This window comes from Thermobia domestica, chromosome 18 (assembly GCF_964235325.1).
Source record: "Thermobia domestica chromosome 18, izTheDome1.hap1.1, whole genome shotgun sequence".
NCBI lineage: Eukaryota > Metazoa > Arthropoda > Insecta > Zygentoma > Lepismatidae > Thermobia > Thermobia domestica.
In genome coordinates, this window is record NC_137471.1 from 151,478,853 (window position 1) to 151,498,195 (window position 19,343).

Genomic DNA, 19,343 nt, shown 5'->3' on the forward strand with positions numbered 1-19,343 from the left:
GATATTTCTACATCATTGGGATGGTTAAGATGTAGAATGCCTGTGTTATAGTTTAACACGGCACGAGATTCTGTGAAAAAGTTCGAACCCAGGATCTATGACCTATTCAAACCAGAAATGATGATCCCTAACGTATGAAATTCCTTCCCTTGTAGTTCTATCACAAGTAGAGTCTGTCCTACTCACGTTTCCAAATGCTGACGTAACTCTAATATTCTTCGCACTTAAAAATACAGGTGGGGGGTTACTATTCGACACAGTGTTCCAAAATTCTTTCGAAATTGCGCTTCAAGTCGCTCCTGTATCAAGGAGGCAATCAACATCGTGACCAAATAATTTTATATTTATCTCTGGAAGAGAAATGACATTGTTCCTAGGCAACGGTTCATTACAAGAATCAAAAAGGTTCTTAAAAATTCAATTTGCCTCTTCAAAAATCTCCCTGTCTATGTCAATATGTTCTCCATTTCTACTTAACAATGAAATTTTATTTTCAACATTAACCTCATTAAAATGTGACGTGCTAATTATTTTTCTACAAAAATCACAATTATTTTCTTCTTCTTCTATAGTACTAATTTCCTTTACTGCAGTTTCGCGCTCATCTGAATTAGATTTATCTTCTACTAAGGTTACGCTATTAAGCACATATTTTGAAAAAGTATTAGTCAACTCAAATAAACCAGTAATATCCGTGTCCAGTCTACCGTTGTCGCAAGTATGTGCAGACAATTCTCATTCTCTCCCTGAGAAGGATGAGCGATTAGTCATGTCTGCACGTGTGTTACTGTTTTGGTTGGGTGGAGGACGCTCCCTGTCATAACTCTCCAACACTTGTATTGATTCTTCCCCTCTGAAAGTGTTTCGCTGAGGCGCGGGATTCCTTGCGTTGCCTCTCCTACCTCTGGCTCCACGGGTGGTATGGTGGCTGGAATTGTTGTTGTTTTTGCCACGTCACCAACCAGATGACCCGCTCCCATTACCATGGTTACGGGGCGGAGTGCTCTGGTTGTTGTTGTGTCGTCTCTGGTAGGGCTGTTGACTCTCGCGATTTCGCTTAGCCTGCGGGAGAGAGTGTCTCCTACCACTTTGGCCGGGGGAGTTCCTTCCTTCGTTTTCCATGCTTATTTCAAGCATATTAACTCCCTTCCTGGGGTTCTGTTGAAAGAACTGCTCCCTATTGTTCATAGAGGTTTGCAGTTCCTGCACCAGATTTAGCAATTCCGAAATAGTTTTCGGGCGAGACGACACAATGGCACGAAACAACCAATTTGGGAAGTGCCTGGGAAGTACTTTCAGCAACGTACTGTCAGACACCGTAGGCTCTAGGATGCTGTTCTTGTGCAACAAGTCCAGCAGGTACTCAGCTGGAGACTTGTGCACTCGACTGTCATAGTGTGACGTCAGTATAGTGGCCCTGAGATTAGCTAATCTTTCTTCACTTAAATAGCAGCTACGGAACAGTGATATGAAGTCCTCATACGAATTGATTTTACATAGGTTCACTTGAAACCACTGTTGCGATGTATTTTGGAGAGCCCTAGAAACCAAGCTTAGCCGCATTTCACTCGGTACCCCAGTTACCTCAAAGTACCGGTCAAGGTCCTGCAGGAAGTTAAACGTCTCGGTCTCGCTCTCGGTGCCAACATAGCTCGGAAGGGTGACATCTCTATGCAGCAAGCCGAGTGCTGTTGCCAGGTTCTGTCTCGTCTTGTGTGGGCCCACACGAGTCGTCGATGGAATTGGGTCTGTCTCGCCGGATGCTGCCAGGTTCTCAGGTTGAGAACCGGACAAGTCCACCTAGAGGAGATGTTCTGTGATGGAGATCTTGCTCGTGTGGAAGAGGCGGAGATGTTCGCTAATTGTCTTTCGATTACTTCATTGGTCTCTCTCTGTACGGTACTCTTCCACTCCTCCATCTTTTGCTCTAATTTTTCACAAACATCTTTCACGGTGTCCTGCATCTGACGGATGCTACCATTACACTCAGAACGTATCTCCTCCAGATACGTTTCTTGTTCGATCTCCCCCTCTAAGTCTGGCTATTTGAGAGGCGAAGATCACCTCTATTCTCCTGACCGGATTAGTTAAGCTTATAGTGATCTGTTCAACACGAGACGTGACTTGTTGAAGACCCTCTGTCAACTCGTTGTAGTTCTCTTTGAGTTGTCTGGCAACACTGCTAGCCCTCTCTTGAACTTCCTCTAATTTTTGCACTGTCTCGGAGACACGAGAATTTAACTCCTCCCTAGTGCCTTCAATCTCCCGCCTGAGTTCTAAGGTGGTATTCTCCAACCGCTCTGAGAGTTGACGCTCACTGTTCTCAAGCCTACTGTTCTAATCTAGCGCTACTTGATCTAGCCTTTGTTCTAATCTAGCGTTACTTATTTCTAAGGCCTGTTCGAGACGTTCGTTGTTTTCTCTCGATTCTTTTCTCACCTGCTCCAGGCCATGTTCCAAACCTTGTTCTAATCTAATACTGCTTTGTTGCGACTCATTTCGCACCTGTTCTAAGCTACTCTCTAAGTTTCTGGCACTTTCTTCTAATTTATTCTGACCTTGCAAAATTTCTCCTAAAATGGCTGCTGGTTTATCCCACTAATACTGCTAATCTCATTACTGATCGTATCAGAACTACTAGGAAGGACAGTCGGCTCTATCTGGTTTTCTTCCCTAACCGGCACTTCCGGTTCTCTAACGGTGGCCGGTGGAACAGTTTCCACCCCATCGGTCCTATCCGTAACACCATCTACGCGCTCGTCTGCTCTCTGAGCGAAATCCTCATTTACAAACTCGTTTTCCATTTCTACTACTTTACGGCGAGCCTGTGCTCTCGTTACAACCATTTAAAATATGAATACCAAATAAACAAATTGACTTCCCCCTAAACTCTAATTTCCTGAATTCTCTAAACAGATCTTAGAATTATAGAGGTCAACACACAAATTAGAAACATATCAACATAGTACCACACGTTCTTGGAAAATTTTGGGGGTTTACAACACATAAACCGAAAATTTAAAAGCCAAATTTTGTATTCTGACTAGAATATTGCCCCTTTAAGCTGGAAGCCACATGTTTGTGGCTATGAAAATGCCCCTTTACGCTGGGAACCACATCTTTCTGTGTATCCAATGCATGGTGTGACACATCTATATTGCGTAGGTTGTTCTAAGAAAGAACATCCACTACAAAAGGTGGTGTTGTGACGAGGGAATAAAATAATAATTAAAATATTATCAGGAGATAATTCACAAATTTACTTTTCAGTATGCAAATTCCCTACTGAAGTCAAAAGTGGACTTTCTTCTGGAGCCGCCACTACCACGCTTGATACCTTCAGAGAGCATGAGAAAACAAATACTATATAAAAAATAATATCTCAGGGATTTGAAAAATATCTCAGGGTTTTAAAATGTTACCTTCAGCTATGGTCACTGATGCTACTTGTAAAGGAGAGTAATTAAATTCAACACTTTTAAAAGAAAAAAACTTAAATTAAGGTGAACAGGTAGCAGCCTGTTAATTTCCCCTTTACACTCATAACTGAGGTATGTGGTTCTATGGGGAGATGCCTTCCTGAGCCCCAACCAGGAAGGTGGTAAGAATACTTGAGTTAAGTGATGGAATATTTCCATATTTTCCATCCTGCAAGAAAACACATCTGAAATTAACACTTTGGGAAAGGAAAACCAAACAGGAAAAAGGAAACCCTCTGGCTACTATTAGGTGGTACGATTTATTTTCTGAATGATGATGTAGGTTATTCCACATAAACACTTGATAACTGCATTTTCACTAAAACACTAAAATGCCAATTACTTAAATGGTGCACCACTAAACACACTATTAAAATTTTATATTTTCACACTTTGTAATAACCAATATGTAGAACTCGGTGATCTGATAACACATGATATACGTTATATGTATATATATATATATATGAATAGATAAGTAAACAAAAAAACTTCACCGATCATAATAATTTACAGCGTATAGAAAATGAATTCTATATCCTCATTTCCTGACAGTTTATACGTCTCTTTCCGTCTTTCACTATGAGGACAAGTAAATAAACAAACATTTACCAAACTATATTACAAGGCACAGTTTCATTATTATAAGATAAATCAGGTTCCACATCCGCTGAGAGTCTCTGCACTCGAAAGGGATGGTGGAAGTTCATGTGATGATTAAACACACTGGATCCTTACAATTCATACTGAAGTTTTGTCTATGGAAACCTGAAAAGATCCTGGTAGTAGTAGTGCTACAAATATGAACTGGAGTGCTAGACAGCACAAGTAAAATATTATCTTCTCTGTCTCCTTAAGAAAGTTCCGGAGAGCCCTGCCCATAGGCTAGGACAGGCAATTAGCTCTTTTGAGACATGTTTCTAGTAGTACAGATCTTCACTAATAAAGATCAAAATGTAAGTGCGATGCACTATGCAAAGGTCAACCTAAATACGTTGCACTGAAAATCTTAAAATTATAGGTGGCCATTATAGCCTACGGTTCCTGCAGAAAGAACAAACACGATGAAACTTTACTTCAAGATATGGTGTGTATGAGCACGGAGAACGTTGTTTCACAGTTTTAAGCTTTTATATAAACACTCATGATGATATAGTTGTAGTATAATAAATACTTGAAGACTATAACTGAACACACAAACGAATCACGGTATATAACTTCTGTTATATACAAGTCAACGGAAGTCCTCGTAGCCGTCGTGCTGACGCTTCCGGGTTCTAATCACAACTAACTTTCGGTTTGTCTCCTTTTCCCTGCATAGTTCTGTTTCTTGCTGAAAAGCAAGAGACTCGCTCTTCTCGGAATTGTTGTTGGAATTTTTAGTAGCCGGAGGCTAAATCCTGGGTGGTCTGTGCAGACACAAGGGCCAGGACCGTCAAAACTGAACCGATATTTCAAACCACACTTGATAGGTGCTGCCCTCACTGCAAGTAGCGGCAGTTCTGAAAGTTTTTGGACAAACAGTTTTCCATTGCAGCAATACATGTAAACAAATACATATTTTGTTATTACATATTATTTACAACATAGAAAACCATCATTAAACATACATAAAGGTATGAAAGGTAAAACAGAAGATAATTACACAGATATACACTGATGACACTAAATAATTATAGTATAGGGATTCATTTTTCCATGGCTTACCCATTTTCTTCTGTTATTACCGGCTGTCATTTCTCCAAGAAGGAGAGAGAAGGAAAATTTGTTGATGCTAACAAATTTTGAAAACAAACCAAAGATCTAAATGTCTTTGACGAAAGGAATCACATTTAAAAATCAAGATATGAATTATAACGTACTTTCCAAGACCTTGTGAGCGTAATACGATAGTATTAGTAAAATATATATGAAATAGTCAAAATAAAATACACAATTTCAAACAAGCAATGCATCTCGGGAAAAGTAGAAAAAGATTCGCTGGCTGACGACCAACCGTCACTTGCTATAGACGCTCAACGCCCAAGAGGTGAGACATTCTTTTGAAAGGTGTGAAAAGCACACGTATAGAAATTCAAAATCCAGCATATCGATGCTAAAATTTTTATGATATTTTAAACAAAGAGTACAGTGCATTGCAAGCTCAATGTTTCCAGCTAGGGATTCTGTACAGAGGAAGTTTCCTGCATACTTCCTATACCTATATTATTTTCCTCTTCATGGTTACCTAGACATTTCTTCTTCCTCATAGTAGAAACCAATTGTCAACAGACTTTCAGGACAGAAGGCTGTCCCCAGAAAAAAATCGCTGAATTTGCTCTCTCAGCATAAAGAAATCCAAATCTGCGTTATACGAAGTAACTGATATTATATATTTTCTTCCTATCTCTTGCATGCAGAATATTCAAATACGGTCATACATATAGCTATTTACATACTACTTCCCGGTAATGAGATGCATGTGAACTACATACTCACATCAATAAACCTACGATAAATGCACATATACAAGAATAAAATAAATATCAAAGAGTATTAATACTACCGTATTTCGCTCTCTGTTAAATATTAAATAATATGTAAAATAAACCTAATTAAAAAGCAATTAATTCATTCACAAAAATAACATAGTGATATGTAAATGTGCACTCATCTGCATTTTGATATGCAGATGAAGCAGAGGGAACTCGGCTTCACACAGTACTGTTTCGGTATACTCTAAAAATAATAATAATAAAAAAACTTCAGATGTTTCTTCAAATATGTAGACGAACTCCTGCCTATTGATAAATATTTCCCGCCGGTACACTTCAGACATTTTACTTTTAAATTATGTCCTCATCCTCAGCTTTTAAGAAAAAGTATTTTTTCAAATATTTTCGTTAAGGAAAGCTAGACTATCATTGCACTTGCAGTTCACTCACTGAATGTATTGATTTAGAGCTGTAAAAATCTACTACAAAATCTTCCAGGTGCTTGGCTTGTAATCCGTACACGTGATTTCCCTGAGGTTATACTCCCCTTCTGAAACCAGCAAGTGGCCCTAAGATCTTACCTCTTTCTTTGTTTGTCGGTGACTGTTGGTCACTGACAGTTCATGCTCCATTGCTCCATTCTAAGAGATTTACAACAGGAAAGAAAACAAAGTTTTGTTTCCGGAAAACCATACATATTATAGTTACTCGTCCGAAATGTAACGCAAAAGAAACTAAGGCAAACTAGGTATATTCCTTAGAAATTTGTGACGAGTTACCGTTACAGTTACTTTGGAAAAAAAGGGCTTAGCGGAATAAGGATGTGAAAGCTCCCCCAAGCATACCTGCACCAAATTTACAGTATCGATTAACATTTATGAGAAACTCGGTTTCCAAAAGTTTCAGCCCCCCAAGCGCTTTTGGAGTGGTGTTAGGAGGGGGGAAGGAAAATTGAAATTATTTTTTTCTCTCCTAAACGGCTCAACTGGTTTGCATGAAAAAAAGATGTTAGGTGTTCTCAGCAAGAGAAAAGTCGGAAAATATTTTTTTTTTAATATTTTGAGGTTGAAATTGGTATTTTTTTGAAATTTTCAAAAAAAATAGTAGAAGACTAACTGGGACGCCCACAATTTTTTCCAGCTTGAGAGGGTCCCTAACAACATATATTGTTTTCATTTTGTTCGCAAGTGTACCTCATAGTGAAAAAAGGCAAATGTACATAGGTCAGCATCTATGTGGTATACGTATGATACACACTGTGCACCACTAGGATAACCAAAACCTTTGAATGGGGAAGGAGATGAAGTTGTTATAACATTGGAATCTTATGATAACAAGTATTTTTTGTCTTAACGGTAATTGGTCTCTGAGGATGAAGGGGATTCTCGACCATGTTCACACCTCCTTTGGCTTCAGCACTGCTGCACATCAACTGAAATTATACATTCCCTCATTTTGTGTTAATTGTGCACATAATCAATGTTCTGTGATACATATAGATCTTTCTTTAGTAATTGTTCTTGTTTTTTTTTGTAACAGTTGGTTAATAATATGCCTGTTGTTAATAGCTATTCATGTGTTTAGTTTGTTTCGATGGTATTACTGTATATGTGTGTTTAATATGATCAAATAAAGAATGAATAGAAAGAAATTAATCCTCATCACTGTTTCCGTCCAATATTGGAACAATTTCGGTTTTCGTGAACAGAACTGTTGGCTGCTGTTCTCACGTTGCTGCTATTTTGTATTATTTATCATATGCGAAGTACTTATCGAAAATCATTCGACCCGAACGAAAGAAGTTCCACATTCTGACTGTTTGTACTTCCAGTAAGTTATATTGGTTTATCAAACACAATATTTTATTTTTTTAATACTTTTTTTTTACAAGTAACAATATAGACATAGCGAACACACACACTGCACACACAAATAGTATATCTATTTTTAGGCCGGAAATTCTCCGGTACTCCAGAGAATTATTATCAGGCCTATACAAAAAACTTAGTTTACATACCAGCCTATACGGCCGGATGGCCTCCGGTATTCCACGAGGCCAAAAAAAGACATTAAAACACATACTATGAAATACATAAAGACAGACAGACACATACATATATACATTGGTGGCAACACTTCTAATACACACACCACAACTATAAAATTATTTTATTTTTTCTTTTACTTTATTAGCACTACGACTGGTAACCTCCGGACCTCCTTGAGGTTCCAGTCCTTGGCAGGGTTTCTTTAATATTAATCAGTATTATATTATAAATCATTTTTATAGCTGTTACTTTTTTTTACTACAATTTTAATTAACTATCATTTAATTTATTATTAATTTTACATTATCTTTCAACAAGAAGACACGTACATAATACAACCTAATGACATAATATGATTATGATAGATTGCTCTTCACAGATGCTTTTGCTTGTGAGTGAGAAACCATCTTCACAAAGTATATATAAGTAAAATTTTATCATTTTTTCTCTGTTTTCTCTTTTTCTTCCTTCTCTCCTCCATGTATTTCTTTTCCCTTCCCCTTCCCTATTTTTCCTTTAAAAATAATAAAAATAAAAAATAAACCCCCCAGGAGTTGTAGATAAGCATATTTCAAGTGACTTTAGTCGATTATTTACTAATTTAATACATTAATTTAATATATTAACGCTCTTAAGTCATCATTCTTTATTTCCTTTAACCAATTATTTATTAGTATTTTTAATCTATGCATTTTTCCTTCTTCCCTAATTTCTTTTGGAGTATTATCATAAAGTTTCGGAGCCAAATAATATGTTTGATTTTGTGACATACCCTTATTTACTTTTATTTTTTCAAGATCTTTTTGAGTTACTTTTCTTGTTCCATACCCATGAGAAATTTTATTCCATTTATTTTCATGTTTTTTACATAGAGTAGGACTGCTTTTATATATAATTTTTCAACAGTTAAGACTGAAAATTCTCTATACAAGTTTTCTAGACTGTCTTCTTTGTTTTTATTTAAACATATTCTTATAATATCATTTTGCTGAACTTTTAATGGTCCTATATGCGTCTCATAGGCAGATCCCCAACTTAAGATACCATACTGTAATATATTTTGTGTTAGTGCATAATATACCATACGTAAAACTTTTAATTCTAAACACCCTCTTAATTGTACAAATTTATACAGCAATTTTCTTAATGTCTTGGCTACATGTTGAATATGCGATGTCCACTTTAAATGTTTATCAATTTTCACTCCTAAATAATTTTGTTCAGTTACTTTATTTATTGTATTACAGTTACAGTTTAAAGTATTAATACAGTTATGATATTTTAAGACAAAATTTTGTGGCTGTCCGGTTATTGTTAGTGAGAAAGCAATATAATTGGTTTTCGTTAAGTTTAGTACCAAGGAATTTAGTTCAAGCCATTGTTTTACTTTCTTTACTGTTATTTCCGCTTTTTTATAAGTTTCTTCCCACTTTTTCCCTGTTATTGTTATAGTGGTGTAGTCTTCAAAAGATTGAATATAGTCATCAATGCCTATATTGTACAAGTCATTTATATAAATTATAAATAAAATTGGACCTAATACTGATCCTTGTGGCACTCCATAGCTAACCTGTGTTAATTCACTCATAACATTTCCAATTTTAACATCTTGCAATCTATTACTTAAATAACTAGTAAACCACGAGAGTACTACACCTCTTACTCCATAGTGTTCTAGCTTAGTTAACAATATATTATGAGATATTGTATCGAATGCTTTGGTTAAATCCAAAAATATTGTTATTACTCTTTCATTATGAACCATGTACTTTGTTATTATTTCCGTTAGTTTAGAAATTGCATCAGATGTACTTCTCTCTTTTCTGAAACCAATCTGATTTAATGCAAGTCTGTTATTAGTTTCAAGAAAGAAAACTAATCTTTTTTTAATACATTTTTCTAATATTTTAGCACAATTACTAAGTAGCGATATTGGTATATAGTTATTCAGATCCTTTTTTGACCCTTTTTTATATACTGGTTTCACGAGTGCTAGTTTAAATTGATTAGGGAAAATACCTGTTTCTAAACTCATATTATATATATGCAACAGTGGTTTAATTATTTCTTCTTTCACATTTTTCAATATTTTAGCAGTTATTTCATCTAGTCCTGGAGCCGATTTTGCTTTTAGTTGGTTTATATAAAATGAGATTTCTTGTTCAGTAATAGGCATAAAAAACATACTGTTTTTTAGCTTTGTTTCCTAGATTTTCATTTATTTTGGTTAAATTTACATTTTTTATTAAACTTTCACCTATATTGCAGAAATATTTGTTGAATGTGTCAACTACTAGTTTAGGATATTGCTGAAAGTTAATGTTACCCGTAGACGTTTGTATTACTTTAATGTCCATGCTTTTGTTTTCTTTTTTGTCAATAATGATTGATATTACATTCCATAATTTACCGGTATTGTTTTCACAATTAACAATCTGCTTTTTTGGTAGTCATTTTTTACCTTTTTTATCGGTTGAGTTACCTTATTTCTATATTTTTTATAGTGCTCTTTTATTTCTAGATTATCTTTATTTTTTATTACAAGTCTGCTTAATTTGTCTCTTTCTCGTATATGTAATATCAATTCATCAGTTATCCATGGCTTTAACTTACGATATTTTGGGATAGTTTTTTTCAATTACTATTTGTGAAGTTTTAATACATTTTTGTAATGTCGAAATGAAAGCTGAAGTAGCTAAATTTACATCCAAACTTTAATACACATTCAACCAACTACACTTCTGTATTTCATTTTTTAGTCTTTGGTAATCTATAATAGTTCTAAGTTTGTTTGTTATTGATTTATCGGCAATTTCCATATTTAAGTTAACACTAGTAATATAATGTTCTGTAATTGCCGTATGCAATATTGCTGCAGTGATATTTTGATTATACTTTTGCCTTAAAAAGATATGATCTATACATGTTTTAGTTGTTTCAGTTACTCTTGTATAATTATCTATACATGAAATATACCCGTTTTTATAAAGTATCTTTAAGTAGTTGTCTGCATTTTCGTCGTACCTATTACTTAATATGTCAAAATTTATGTCTCCAATAACCAACCCATTTGTTTTGACATTTTTAAGTTCATTTTCGAAGGAGCGTAAGAATTCCCCTTCATTACCACTTGGCCTTCTATAAATACACATTAAATTATAGTTTTCTTTGCCATATGAAATATTTAAACTTAGACCAGAAGCATCATTTAATTCTAATTCTGTAATATTCTCAATACTAATGTTATTATTTATGAATACCATTACACCATCTGCTTTATTTAGAGATCGTTTTGTGAAGAAACAATGATAATTTTTTAAATTTATTTCATATTGATTATGCCATGTTTCGGAGAGAACTAATACATGTAAATTAAATTCTAAATTTTGTAATAAAATTAAAAGCTCATCCCAATTTTTACGAACACTTCTAATATTAAGATTCAAGATGTTGATACCAATTTTATCTTTAAACACATTATTAAATAAAGTAACGGTTTCGCATACATTAATTTCGATATTTTGTTGAGTATTTATATCTTCAATTATAGAACTTGTTTCAAGCATTTATTTAACCCTTCCTACAATTCTTTCTACCTGTTTTTGCTGAAAATTACGTCAATTTATCAACATCTTCTACGCTACGTAATATAAAAACATCTTTACCTCCCTCTCTTTTATGCAACTTTATGCTACCTGTACTATCTACCCTCAGGAAGGCAGAATTCTTTTCGCTTTTAATTATCCTGGATTTTCCAAATACCTTTCGGCGGTTTAGAGTTAGACTTTGATTGACATAGATGGGTTCATTATGGTTATATCCTAAGTGGGTACAATTGAGATTCCTCTTTACTTTACGTTTCTGGAGGAAATTTTCTTTAACCTCTCTCCGAACAAACTTAACCATTATTGTTCCTGATGTTTGATGAGGAGCTTTCTTTACTCTATAACATACATCGATCATTTCTCTTTCAATGTTTATGTCTAAAGCACGGCCCAACTGTTTTATAACTTCATATGTATCTTCGTTGTTTGTTTCTGGTACACCATGTATTTCTAGCGTGTTTCTTCTTCCATACTGGTCGAGCTCATCTAATCTCATCTCAGTGTCTAGTAGCTGCTTTTTGAGAGCGATGTTTTCTCCCTTCAGCCGTTCAATAGTAGCAAGGCACGCAGAAATGCTTTCTGATTGGTTTTTGATGATGTCTGCATTTTCATCCAGTTTCTGATGCGCCAGGTCAAGAGACTTTCCAAGTTCACGCTCAAGGTCGGTGTTGTTTTTTTTAATCACGGAGATATCATCTTTTAGTTCTTTTAATAGTTTATAAATGTCTTCGATAGATGGAAGCACTTCATTCTGTTCTGAATTGGTATTACGCCTAGCTTTTATGCAACCTTTACACTTCCAAGGCAAATTTGATTGTTTCATATATTCCACGTCACTTTCTTTTAACTGCGAACATTCTAGGTGGGTCCAGTTTAGGCACTCAATGCACTGAATTTTAGAGATAACATCTTGTCTCAGAACAGGTTTGGAACATTCAATGCTGGAGCTCATGATGTTTGTTTATATCTTATGATCGTACTCCTATTCAGGTATTTGATGTTTACTTGTCAATCAATTTACGATTTTTGCAACAGATAGTAAAGTCAGCGATATTATTTAACAAACTGTATATAGTTAAATGAAAGAGTACTTACCGAATTCGTTATTCTTGTATCACTTCACTCACATAAACAGTATCACTTAAATTTAAACTAAATATTAGGAGTACATTATAATGTGTCTTTACACATCCATACCAGTGTTGCCATATATAGACCTATACTTCCTAGACCGATATATATACTTTCTAGACCGATACTTCGGTCAGAATCATAGTGCTTTCTCCAAAGTAGGGTCACGATGGCTTAGTGATAGAGCGCTTACTTCTGGTGCGAGATGGACCTCGCTCGATCCCAGGTTATAAAAGTTCGTGGTGGCTACCATCGTACCAGTGAGTCTTCTCGGGATTATCTATTTTAACTTACATTCTCATTTCACGAATTATTTTCCAATAATTAGCTTCCATCTATTACCTGTCTGTATTGTTGGATCGGATTTGAGTTTAGCATTCCTTCGGTAGCAAAGTTATATGAGCCATGGAGCTACGAATTAACGTGAGATTCAAACCGCTTGCGTTCCTGCCGGGAATCGGAGCCGGGTCTCCTATGCCGAAGTCCCGTATGCTACCCACATAGCCGTGAGTGATTTCTCTGTCTTCATTAGTATAGAAGGCATAATATTTAAACGTTTTGGATTTCATATAATTTCAGTTCTTCCTCGATAGCCAATTCTGTACTGAGACAAAGTAGATCAATCAAATATACTTATCTTTCCTTTTTCGAATACTAACGAGGTTCTTGTAACTTGAATCACGTTCTAAGACTTTTGTTAGTTGAAACATCGTCTTTAGTTTTAGTTAGTTTAATCGTATGTCATTATACTCAACGTTTAATAAAATATCCCAGGATTTCTTCAATTTCTTTGGGGTGACCCTTGCCCCCGCCCTGTCGAGTTGTGTATTAATGGAAACTACGGCTAAAAATAATAAACATTCCCTTTCCCCCAACTTCGATCCGACATTTTGTTCTCGAGTTATGGCTTTTTTTTTTTGCATCTTCCGACAGATTTTTGGCTGGTCATAGTACCGAAAGGAAGTATTTGTACACCCAGGTTGGTCTATACTTTTTGTCTTATCTTGGTGTCAGGAATCTGCTCCCAAACGTTGTCAGTGTTGTTTTGAAACACTGTATATTTCTATCCTGTTTCTGATTAGCTCCTGTCTGCTAAGCACCTTCCAGTTTTCCCAAAACCAACCAAAAGTGAACTACATCTACTTCATCGTCTCCCTCTCCTATGCTTTCTTGTTGTATAGTACTTATTAAATATTTATTTTGTAGTTGACAGAAATTGAAAAAATTGATTAAAATATCTGGTTAAAATGCTAGTAGAGGAATTCTCTCTTTAGTGCAGAAATTCCCTCTTTGTATCTTACCGCCATTTTATGCGACAAGGGATTAGGCAAGATGTGAATTCCCATCTCACCTAAAAGAGCTGACATTCTTCTCTTGGAGATATCAGTGACTGATAAATCGTTAGGCGACATGGAATGGAATCTCCTTTTTTATGGAAGATATTTTTCCTTCTCTGATAACTTACTACAAGGATGCTGGTGACCAGAACGCCTTCCAGTTTCCCACCACCCTAATTTCAAGACAGCGGAAGTACGAACAAATCTCCTGAGGAAAATTTGTCAAAACAACTGTTACATGCATACCCACTTAGTGGCTTGATGAGTCAAATAGTAATACACTAAAACAAGTTTCAATGCTTATATTCATAATTTATTTGCTTTTGTCTTTAAAATAAGTTTATATTTAATTTGTTCATAGAATTACATTGTGATTTTGCTTAAACATAATATTGTTTCCTTTTCTTTTTTAAGAGTACTTTTGTGGAAGCTTCCTATTCGGATAGTTCTGAAGATTCTCCTGGACCATCAGACTGTATTGAGGCCACAAATATGTCAGAAGATACTACTGTGAAAGTTTCCTGTGAAACTGTCACCAATGACGAAACGCGTGATGATGTAATTAGAGTTCCTCAAACACACAATAAAAAGCGAACGTATGAACAAAGATCAATAGTAAAGTATCTTAAAAATAGCCGGCCGTGCACACCATAACATGAAGAACAGATTGCGAAAAGAATTGCAAACATGATAGTAACAGATCTACTCCCAGGAAAGGGTTTCTGGAGTTAATGTCCTTTCTTGAACCAGATTATAGCGTACCGTCTAGGCGGACACTATGGAGACGCTTGCAGCTTTTTTTATTCTGAACTGAAGAAGCAAGTACAACAGAGGCTACAAAAAGCAAAAGTAGTTGCTTTAACGACAGATATATGGACGTCTCGAGCAACAGGTTCTTACATTCCAGTGACATGTCATGCTCTGTATACGAATTTCTGTACAGAAGATTTTATTCTCAAGACAATTGAACTAGAAGAACGACATACAGCTGAAATTGTAGCTAATGCTATTAAACTGTGTATGGAGGAATGGTGCATCAAAGACAAAGTAGTTGCATTAGTTCACGACAATGCATCGAATATGATTAATGCTGGACGTTTGTTGCCGGTTTAAAATGTATCATGTTTGGCACATACATTGCAGCGATCCATACTGACCAGTTTAGAGAAAAGCGAGCTAACAAATATAATTTCAATCTGTAGCAAAGTGGTAGGGCACTTCAAACATAGCACCACTGCTTCAGTTGCGCTTGAAAAGAAACAAGAAATTCTGAAGTTATCAAAGATCGCCTTATTCAATATACAAAGACTCGCTGGAACAGTGTATATTCGATGATCGAACGGTTGCTGGAACAAAGAGAAGCAATAGCTGCAGTGTTCTCTGATAGAAATGTCACTAAACATTAACTGAAGACAAGTGGCAAATCATGGAAGATATCGTTCGAGTACTGAAGCCACTACAAATGGCTACAACAGTTATGTGTGATCAAAAGTGTTCCATTTCTTTTGCTTTACCATTAGGCTATGGTCTTTTTTCTAACCACCTGTCGGAATGTTCTTCAGATTCTGAAATTGTTAAGAACTTGAAATCTTCAATATCAGTTGACTTAGGAAAGCGTCTTCAGCTCGATGCATTATGCGATTCTGAATCATCAGATTTTTTGTCAAATAGTGTTCTGAAATGTTACCTCTTAGCAACAGTCTTGGACCCAAAGTACAAATCATTACCATTTCTGAACTTTAAAATGCAAAGATCCATAGATTGGTTCATGATATGCTCGTAGAATCTAAAGGATCAGAAGATGATTTATCACAGCAATCGTAAGGTGGGTCATCAGCATTAGACTATTTGCTTGGAATATTTCCATCGTGTTCAAAAAGTCCTAATGTAACAGATGAGCTTACTCTTTATAAATCAGATCAGTGTCTTTCGCAAAGTGGCAACAGCCTTGAATGGTGGAAACTTAACGAACATCGGTTTCAAAAATTAGCATGTCTTGCTAAAAAATTCATGGTGATTCCAGCAACTTCCGTCGAATCTGAACGAGTATTTTCACTTGCTAGTAATATCGTTACTGCCAGTAGATCTAGACTTCTCCCTGAAAATGCAGATACATTAATATTTTTGAACAAAAATCTAAAAACTCTCGCTTGCAAACCGCAATAGGTTGGCACAAGTTGCACAGGTGAATTTCATTTTAAGTTAAAAAGCGCTTAAAATGCAATATGCAAACACGATTTCACAATCAAACTCAACTCGTAAAATTTATGTTTAGTGAAAGTTTGATAGTTTTTCTTAAGCTATATCAATCAATACCATTTTAAGTTTCCTTTCGGCATATTTTCTTATGTTTCTTTTCTTGTTTTGAATTGATAGAATTCACTAGTGTTTATCTAATAAAAGTCGTTGTCCTTAGGGTTTATTTTATGTAGGTTTAGTTACTGGCGATGAAATTAAGGTGATTATAACCAGAAAATAAAACAGATGTAGGTTTATTTGCAAACAAACACTTTAAAATATTGTATTGTGCAAGTTCCGTCAACAATCCAGTTAAACCTCACCAAAAAATAAATAAATAAATAAATAAATAAATAAAATAAAAAAATACGGTGAGTTTCGCTAAATGTGATGTAAACTTTTAAGGTCACACATGTAATTTGAACCTCTCATTTAAAACAAATAAATACGTATTTCAGCGTTCTTTGATTTTAGCTACGTAGAAGGGATTAAAAAAGTCAGAATGGTTCGCTAAGATATCCTCCATGCGTGGTATCGTGGAGCCATTTGCTAGTACCTTCATACTTCTTTATGCGTTTAAATTTGCTGCTGGTATTATCTCCTAACCTACATGCTCTTAAACAAGTAGAATGAAAGTACGAAATAAATTACAAAACTATTTAGAAGCTTCAAAACCGGTTTTATTTGTCTGCAAATGGTGGAGTTTTGTGTTGAAAGATACAAGAGTTGTATTATTTTGTTTTTAAATGTTTATATATACTGTTGGTATACTTTATAAGTATATTAGGAAGATACATACGTAATAGATATATACTTCAATTCAAACTTTCTACATCTAGAATCAAAGCAAGATAAAAGAACACGCGTTGACACTGACAAGATTTGTGAACTCCAAATACATCAAGTTTCTAGAACTCGAAATACATCAAGTTTCTTCATTACAAAGAAAGGAAGTTGTTATTTCATTTTATGAAAAAGTAATTTCTAAATATTAATGTTGTGCTATGTAATTAGTTATTTTATTTTCAAAAATACTTCACACAGAAAAAAATACACTATAAGAAATTGATAATTATACACAAGTAGTGTCCAACAACCAGATTTCTTAATAAATTTTACAGTCACTCACGAAGATACAATATGAAGGTCTGTAAGTCATTTTTAGACAACTGAGCTTTTGTCCTAAAATGCACTGATAATGAAAACAAGAACTTCTTCTTTACATATACAAATGTTTTTGTTTGCATGCAAATTTATGATCACAAGCCTAGGAATGTCATTATTTGAAATAATGTATAAATTACATAAACTTGCCAAAATTCACCAAAAGAGAAAACTGAAATACATCTCACAGATTCATGGATATATCATACCTTTATTCTTCTTAACGACATTAGATCAAAAATAGCAAAAGCGCCTCTCCTCTGTTACAAATTTCAATAACAATGTAACATTACTAATATTACTCTTATTGTAATATTATTACAATATTAGGTTTGGTTCAATTCTCTGTTTCTTCTTGTCACTGGAAAAAAGCACACTACATACTAGACAGAAGACACAGTGAAAGGCACATCTTCTTCATTCGGTCTTCGGGAAGTATCAGTGTTGCAAACCAGAAAATTCAAAAGCAGCAAGTAGAGGGTAGAAAAGTAAAACAATTAAAAGTAAAAGGAAAATTAAAGAATAGTATAGCTATTGAAGTATCTGCTTATTGCACCTTGGTGTTTTTGACTTGTGTGTCTGAGATGAAAATATTGTTGAGGCATGTCATTGATTTTAGTCAAAAAGATATTATTTTGGTAAAGGAAAGTATATTTAATAAGATTGAATGTTAAGAAACTAAGTGTTATCACGTAACGTAAACACGTGTGTGTGTTTATGTGTTGACATCAATGTTGTGTGTATGTAATGAATGTTCTACGACTAGACGCTTGGTCGTCAATTTGTAAGATATTGTAATTTGTATTTGTAATGTTTTGAATTGTCATCAGATTGTCACATTGTAACATTGACACACTTTGACTGTGATATAATCGTTGAGTTCGCAGAAATTTGTAAGTCTGAGAATTTGATCACGATGTAATTCGGGTGAAACCAACGTTTTACCAATAGCTGAGATATACAGAAATTCGACGAGAATGAATTCCAAGATGTCTGGAATCTTCGTATAAAACCTTATAGTTTTTAGAGATGAGGAGGATTCGAGGATCAGTCTCTAGGGAGCAGTCTTCGAGCATTTGTCTCAGAGTTGAGTCTAAGAGATCATCGTACGTCTAGTAGTCACATAGTTGCTCATGTCACAGTAGTCACTTCTCTGTGATTCTACGTTCAGTATTAGATCAGGAGATCTAATAGTTCAGCAGACCATTCTAGTAGATAATGGTACACAATAGTCAACCATTCTAGACTATTGGCAGCAATATAGAGATCGTCCAGAACATCGATAGCAGTTCCAGTCATCAGCTGTATAAAAGGTACGTGTATCTCAGCTATGTTTGAGTTCATCGTGGTTAACTTCCTAGCTGCTTGAAGATATGTGATCTTGCGATTATATTCAGTCGACGATCAATCACAATAATACACAAGCTTAATGAAAATACAAAGTTTTAGTTCAAAGTCATTTAATGTGGTTTCTTTCCGTCATCCTGTACCTACTCATTCTAGATGGTGAGTAGCAGCGATCTTCGACCGTCATTTAACATTTCATCCCCATGCTATATAGGCACGACGGTGGAAGGTTGTTATGGCGGAGATGCTGGTTTTGTAGCGGTCCTAGTGTAGCTCTCACCAGTTTTATGGTGAGGTTCGATTCCCGAAAAGTACTAGGAGTAACTCTCACCATTGTTATGGTAGAGATGCTGGTTTTTGTAGCGATTCCAGGGCAGTTTTATGGTGGAGATATTTTGGTTCGATTCCCGAACAGTGCTAAAAGTAGGTCGCACCAGTCTTATGGTGAAAATAGCGATTCCGAAACGGAATAATTTTAGTGTTAAGAATATATTTTATTAGGTTATGGTTAAATTCGGTT

The 19,343-nt window shown here is 35.2% G+C and overlaps 1 protein-coding gene across 1 annotated transcript; it reads right to left on the reverse strand.

Moving 5' to 3' along the window:
- Positions 1-11,613: 11,613 nt before the first annotated feature.
- On the reverse strand, positions 11,614-12,558 carry LOC145675309 (uncharacterized). Its single transcript, XM_081745700.1, has one exon. It carries the CDS (start codon positions 12,556-12,558, stop codon positions 11,614-11,616), a length of 945 nt encoding a protein of 314 aa, XP_081601826.1.
- Between the last annotated feature and the right edge of the window lie 6,785 nt (positions 12,559-19,343).

What these genes read in the sequence shown, in the direction of transcription:
- LOC145675309 (XM_081745700.1), bottom strand. Translation starts at nt 12,558, where the DNA reads ATGAGCTCCAGCATTGAATGTTCCAAACCTGTTCTGAGACAAGATGTT.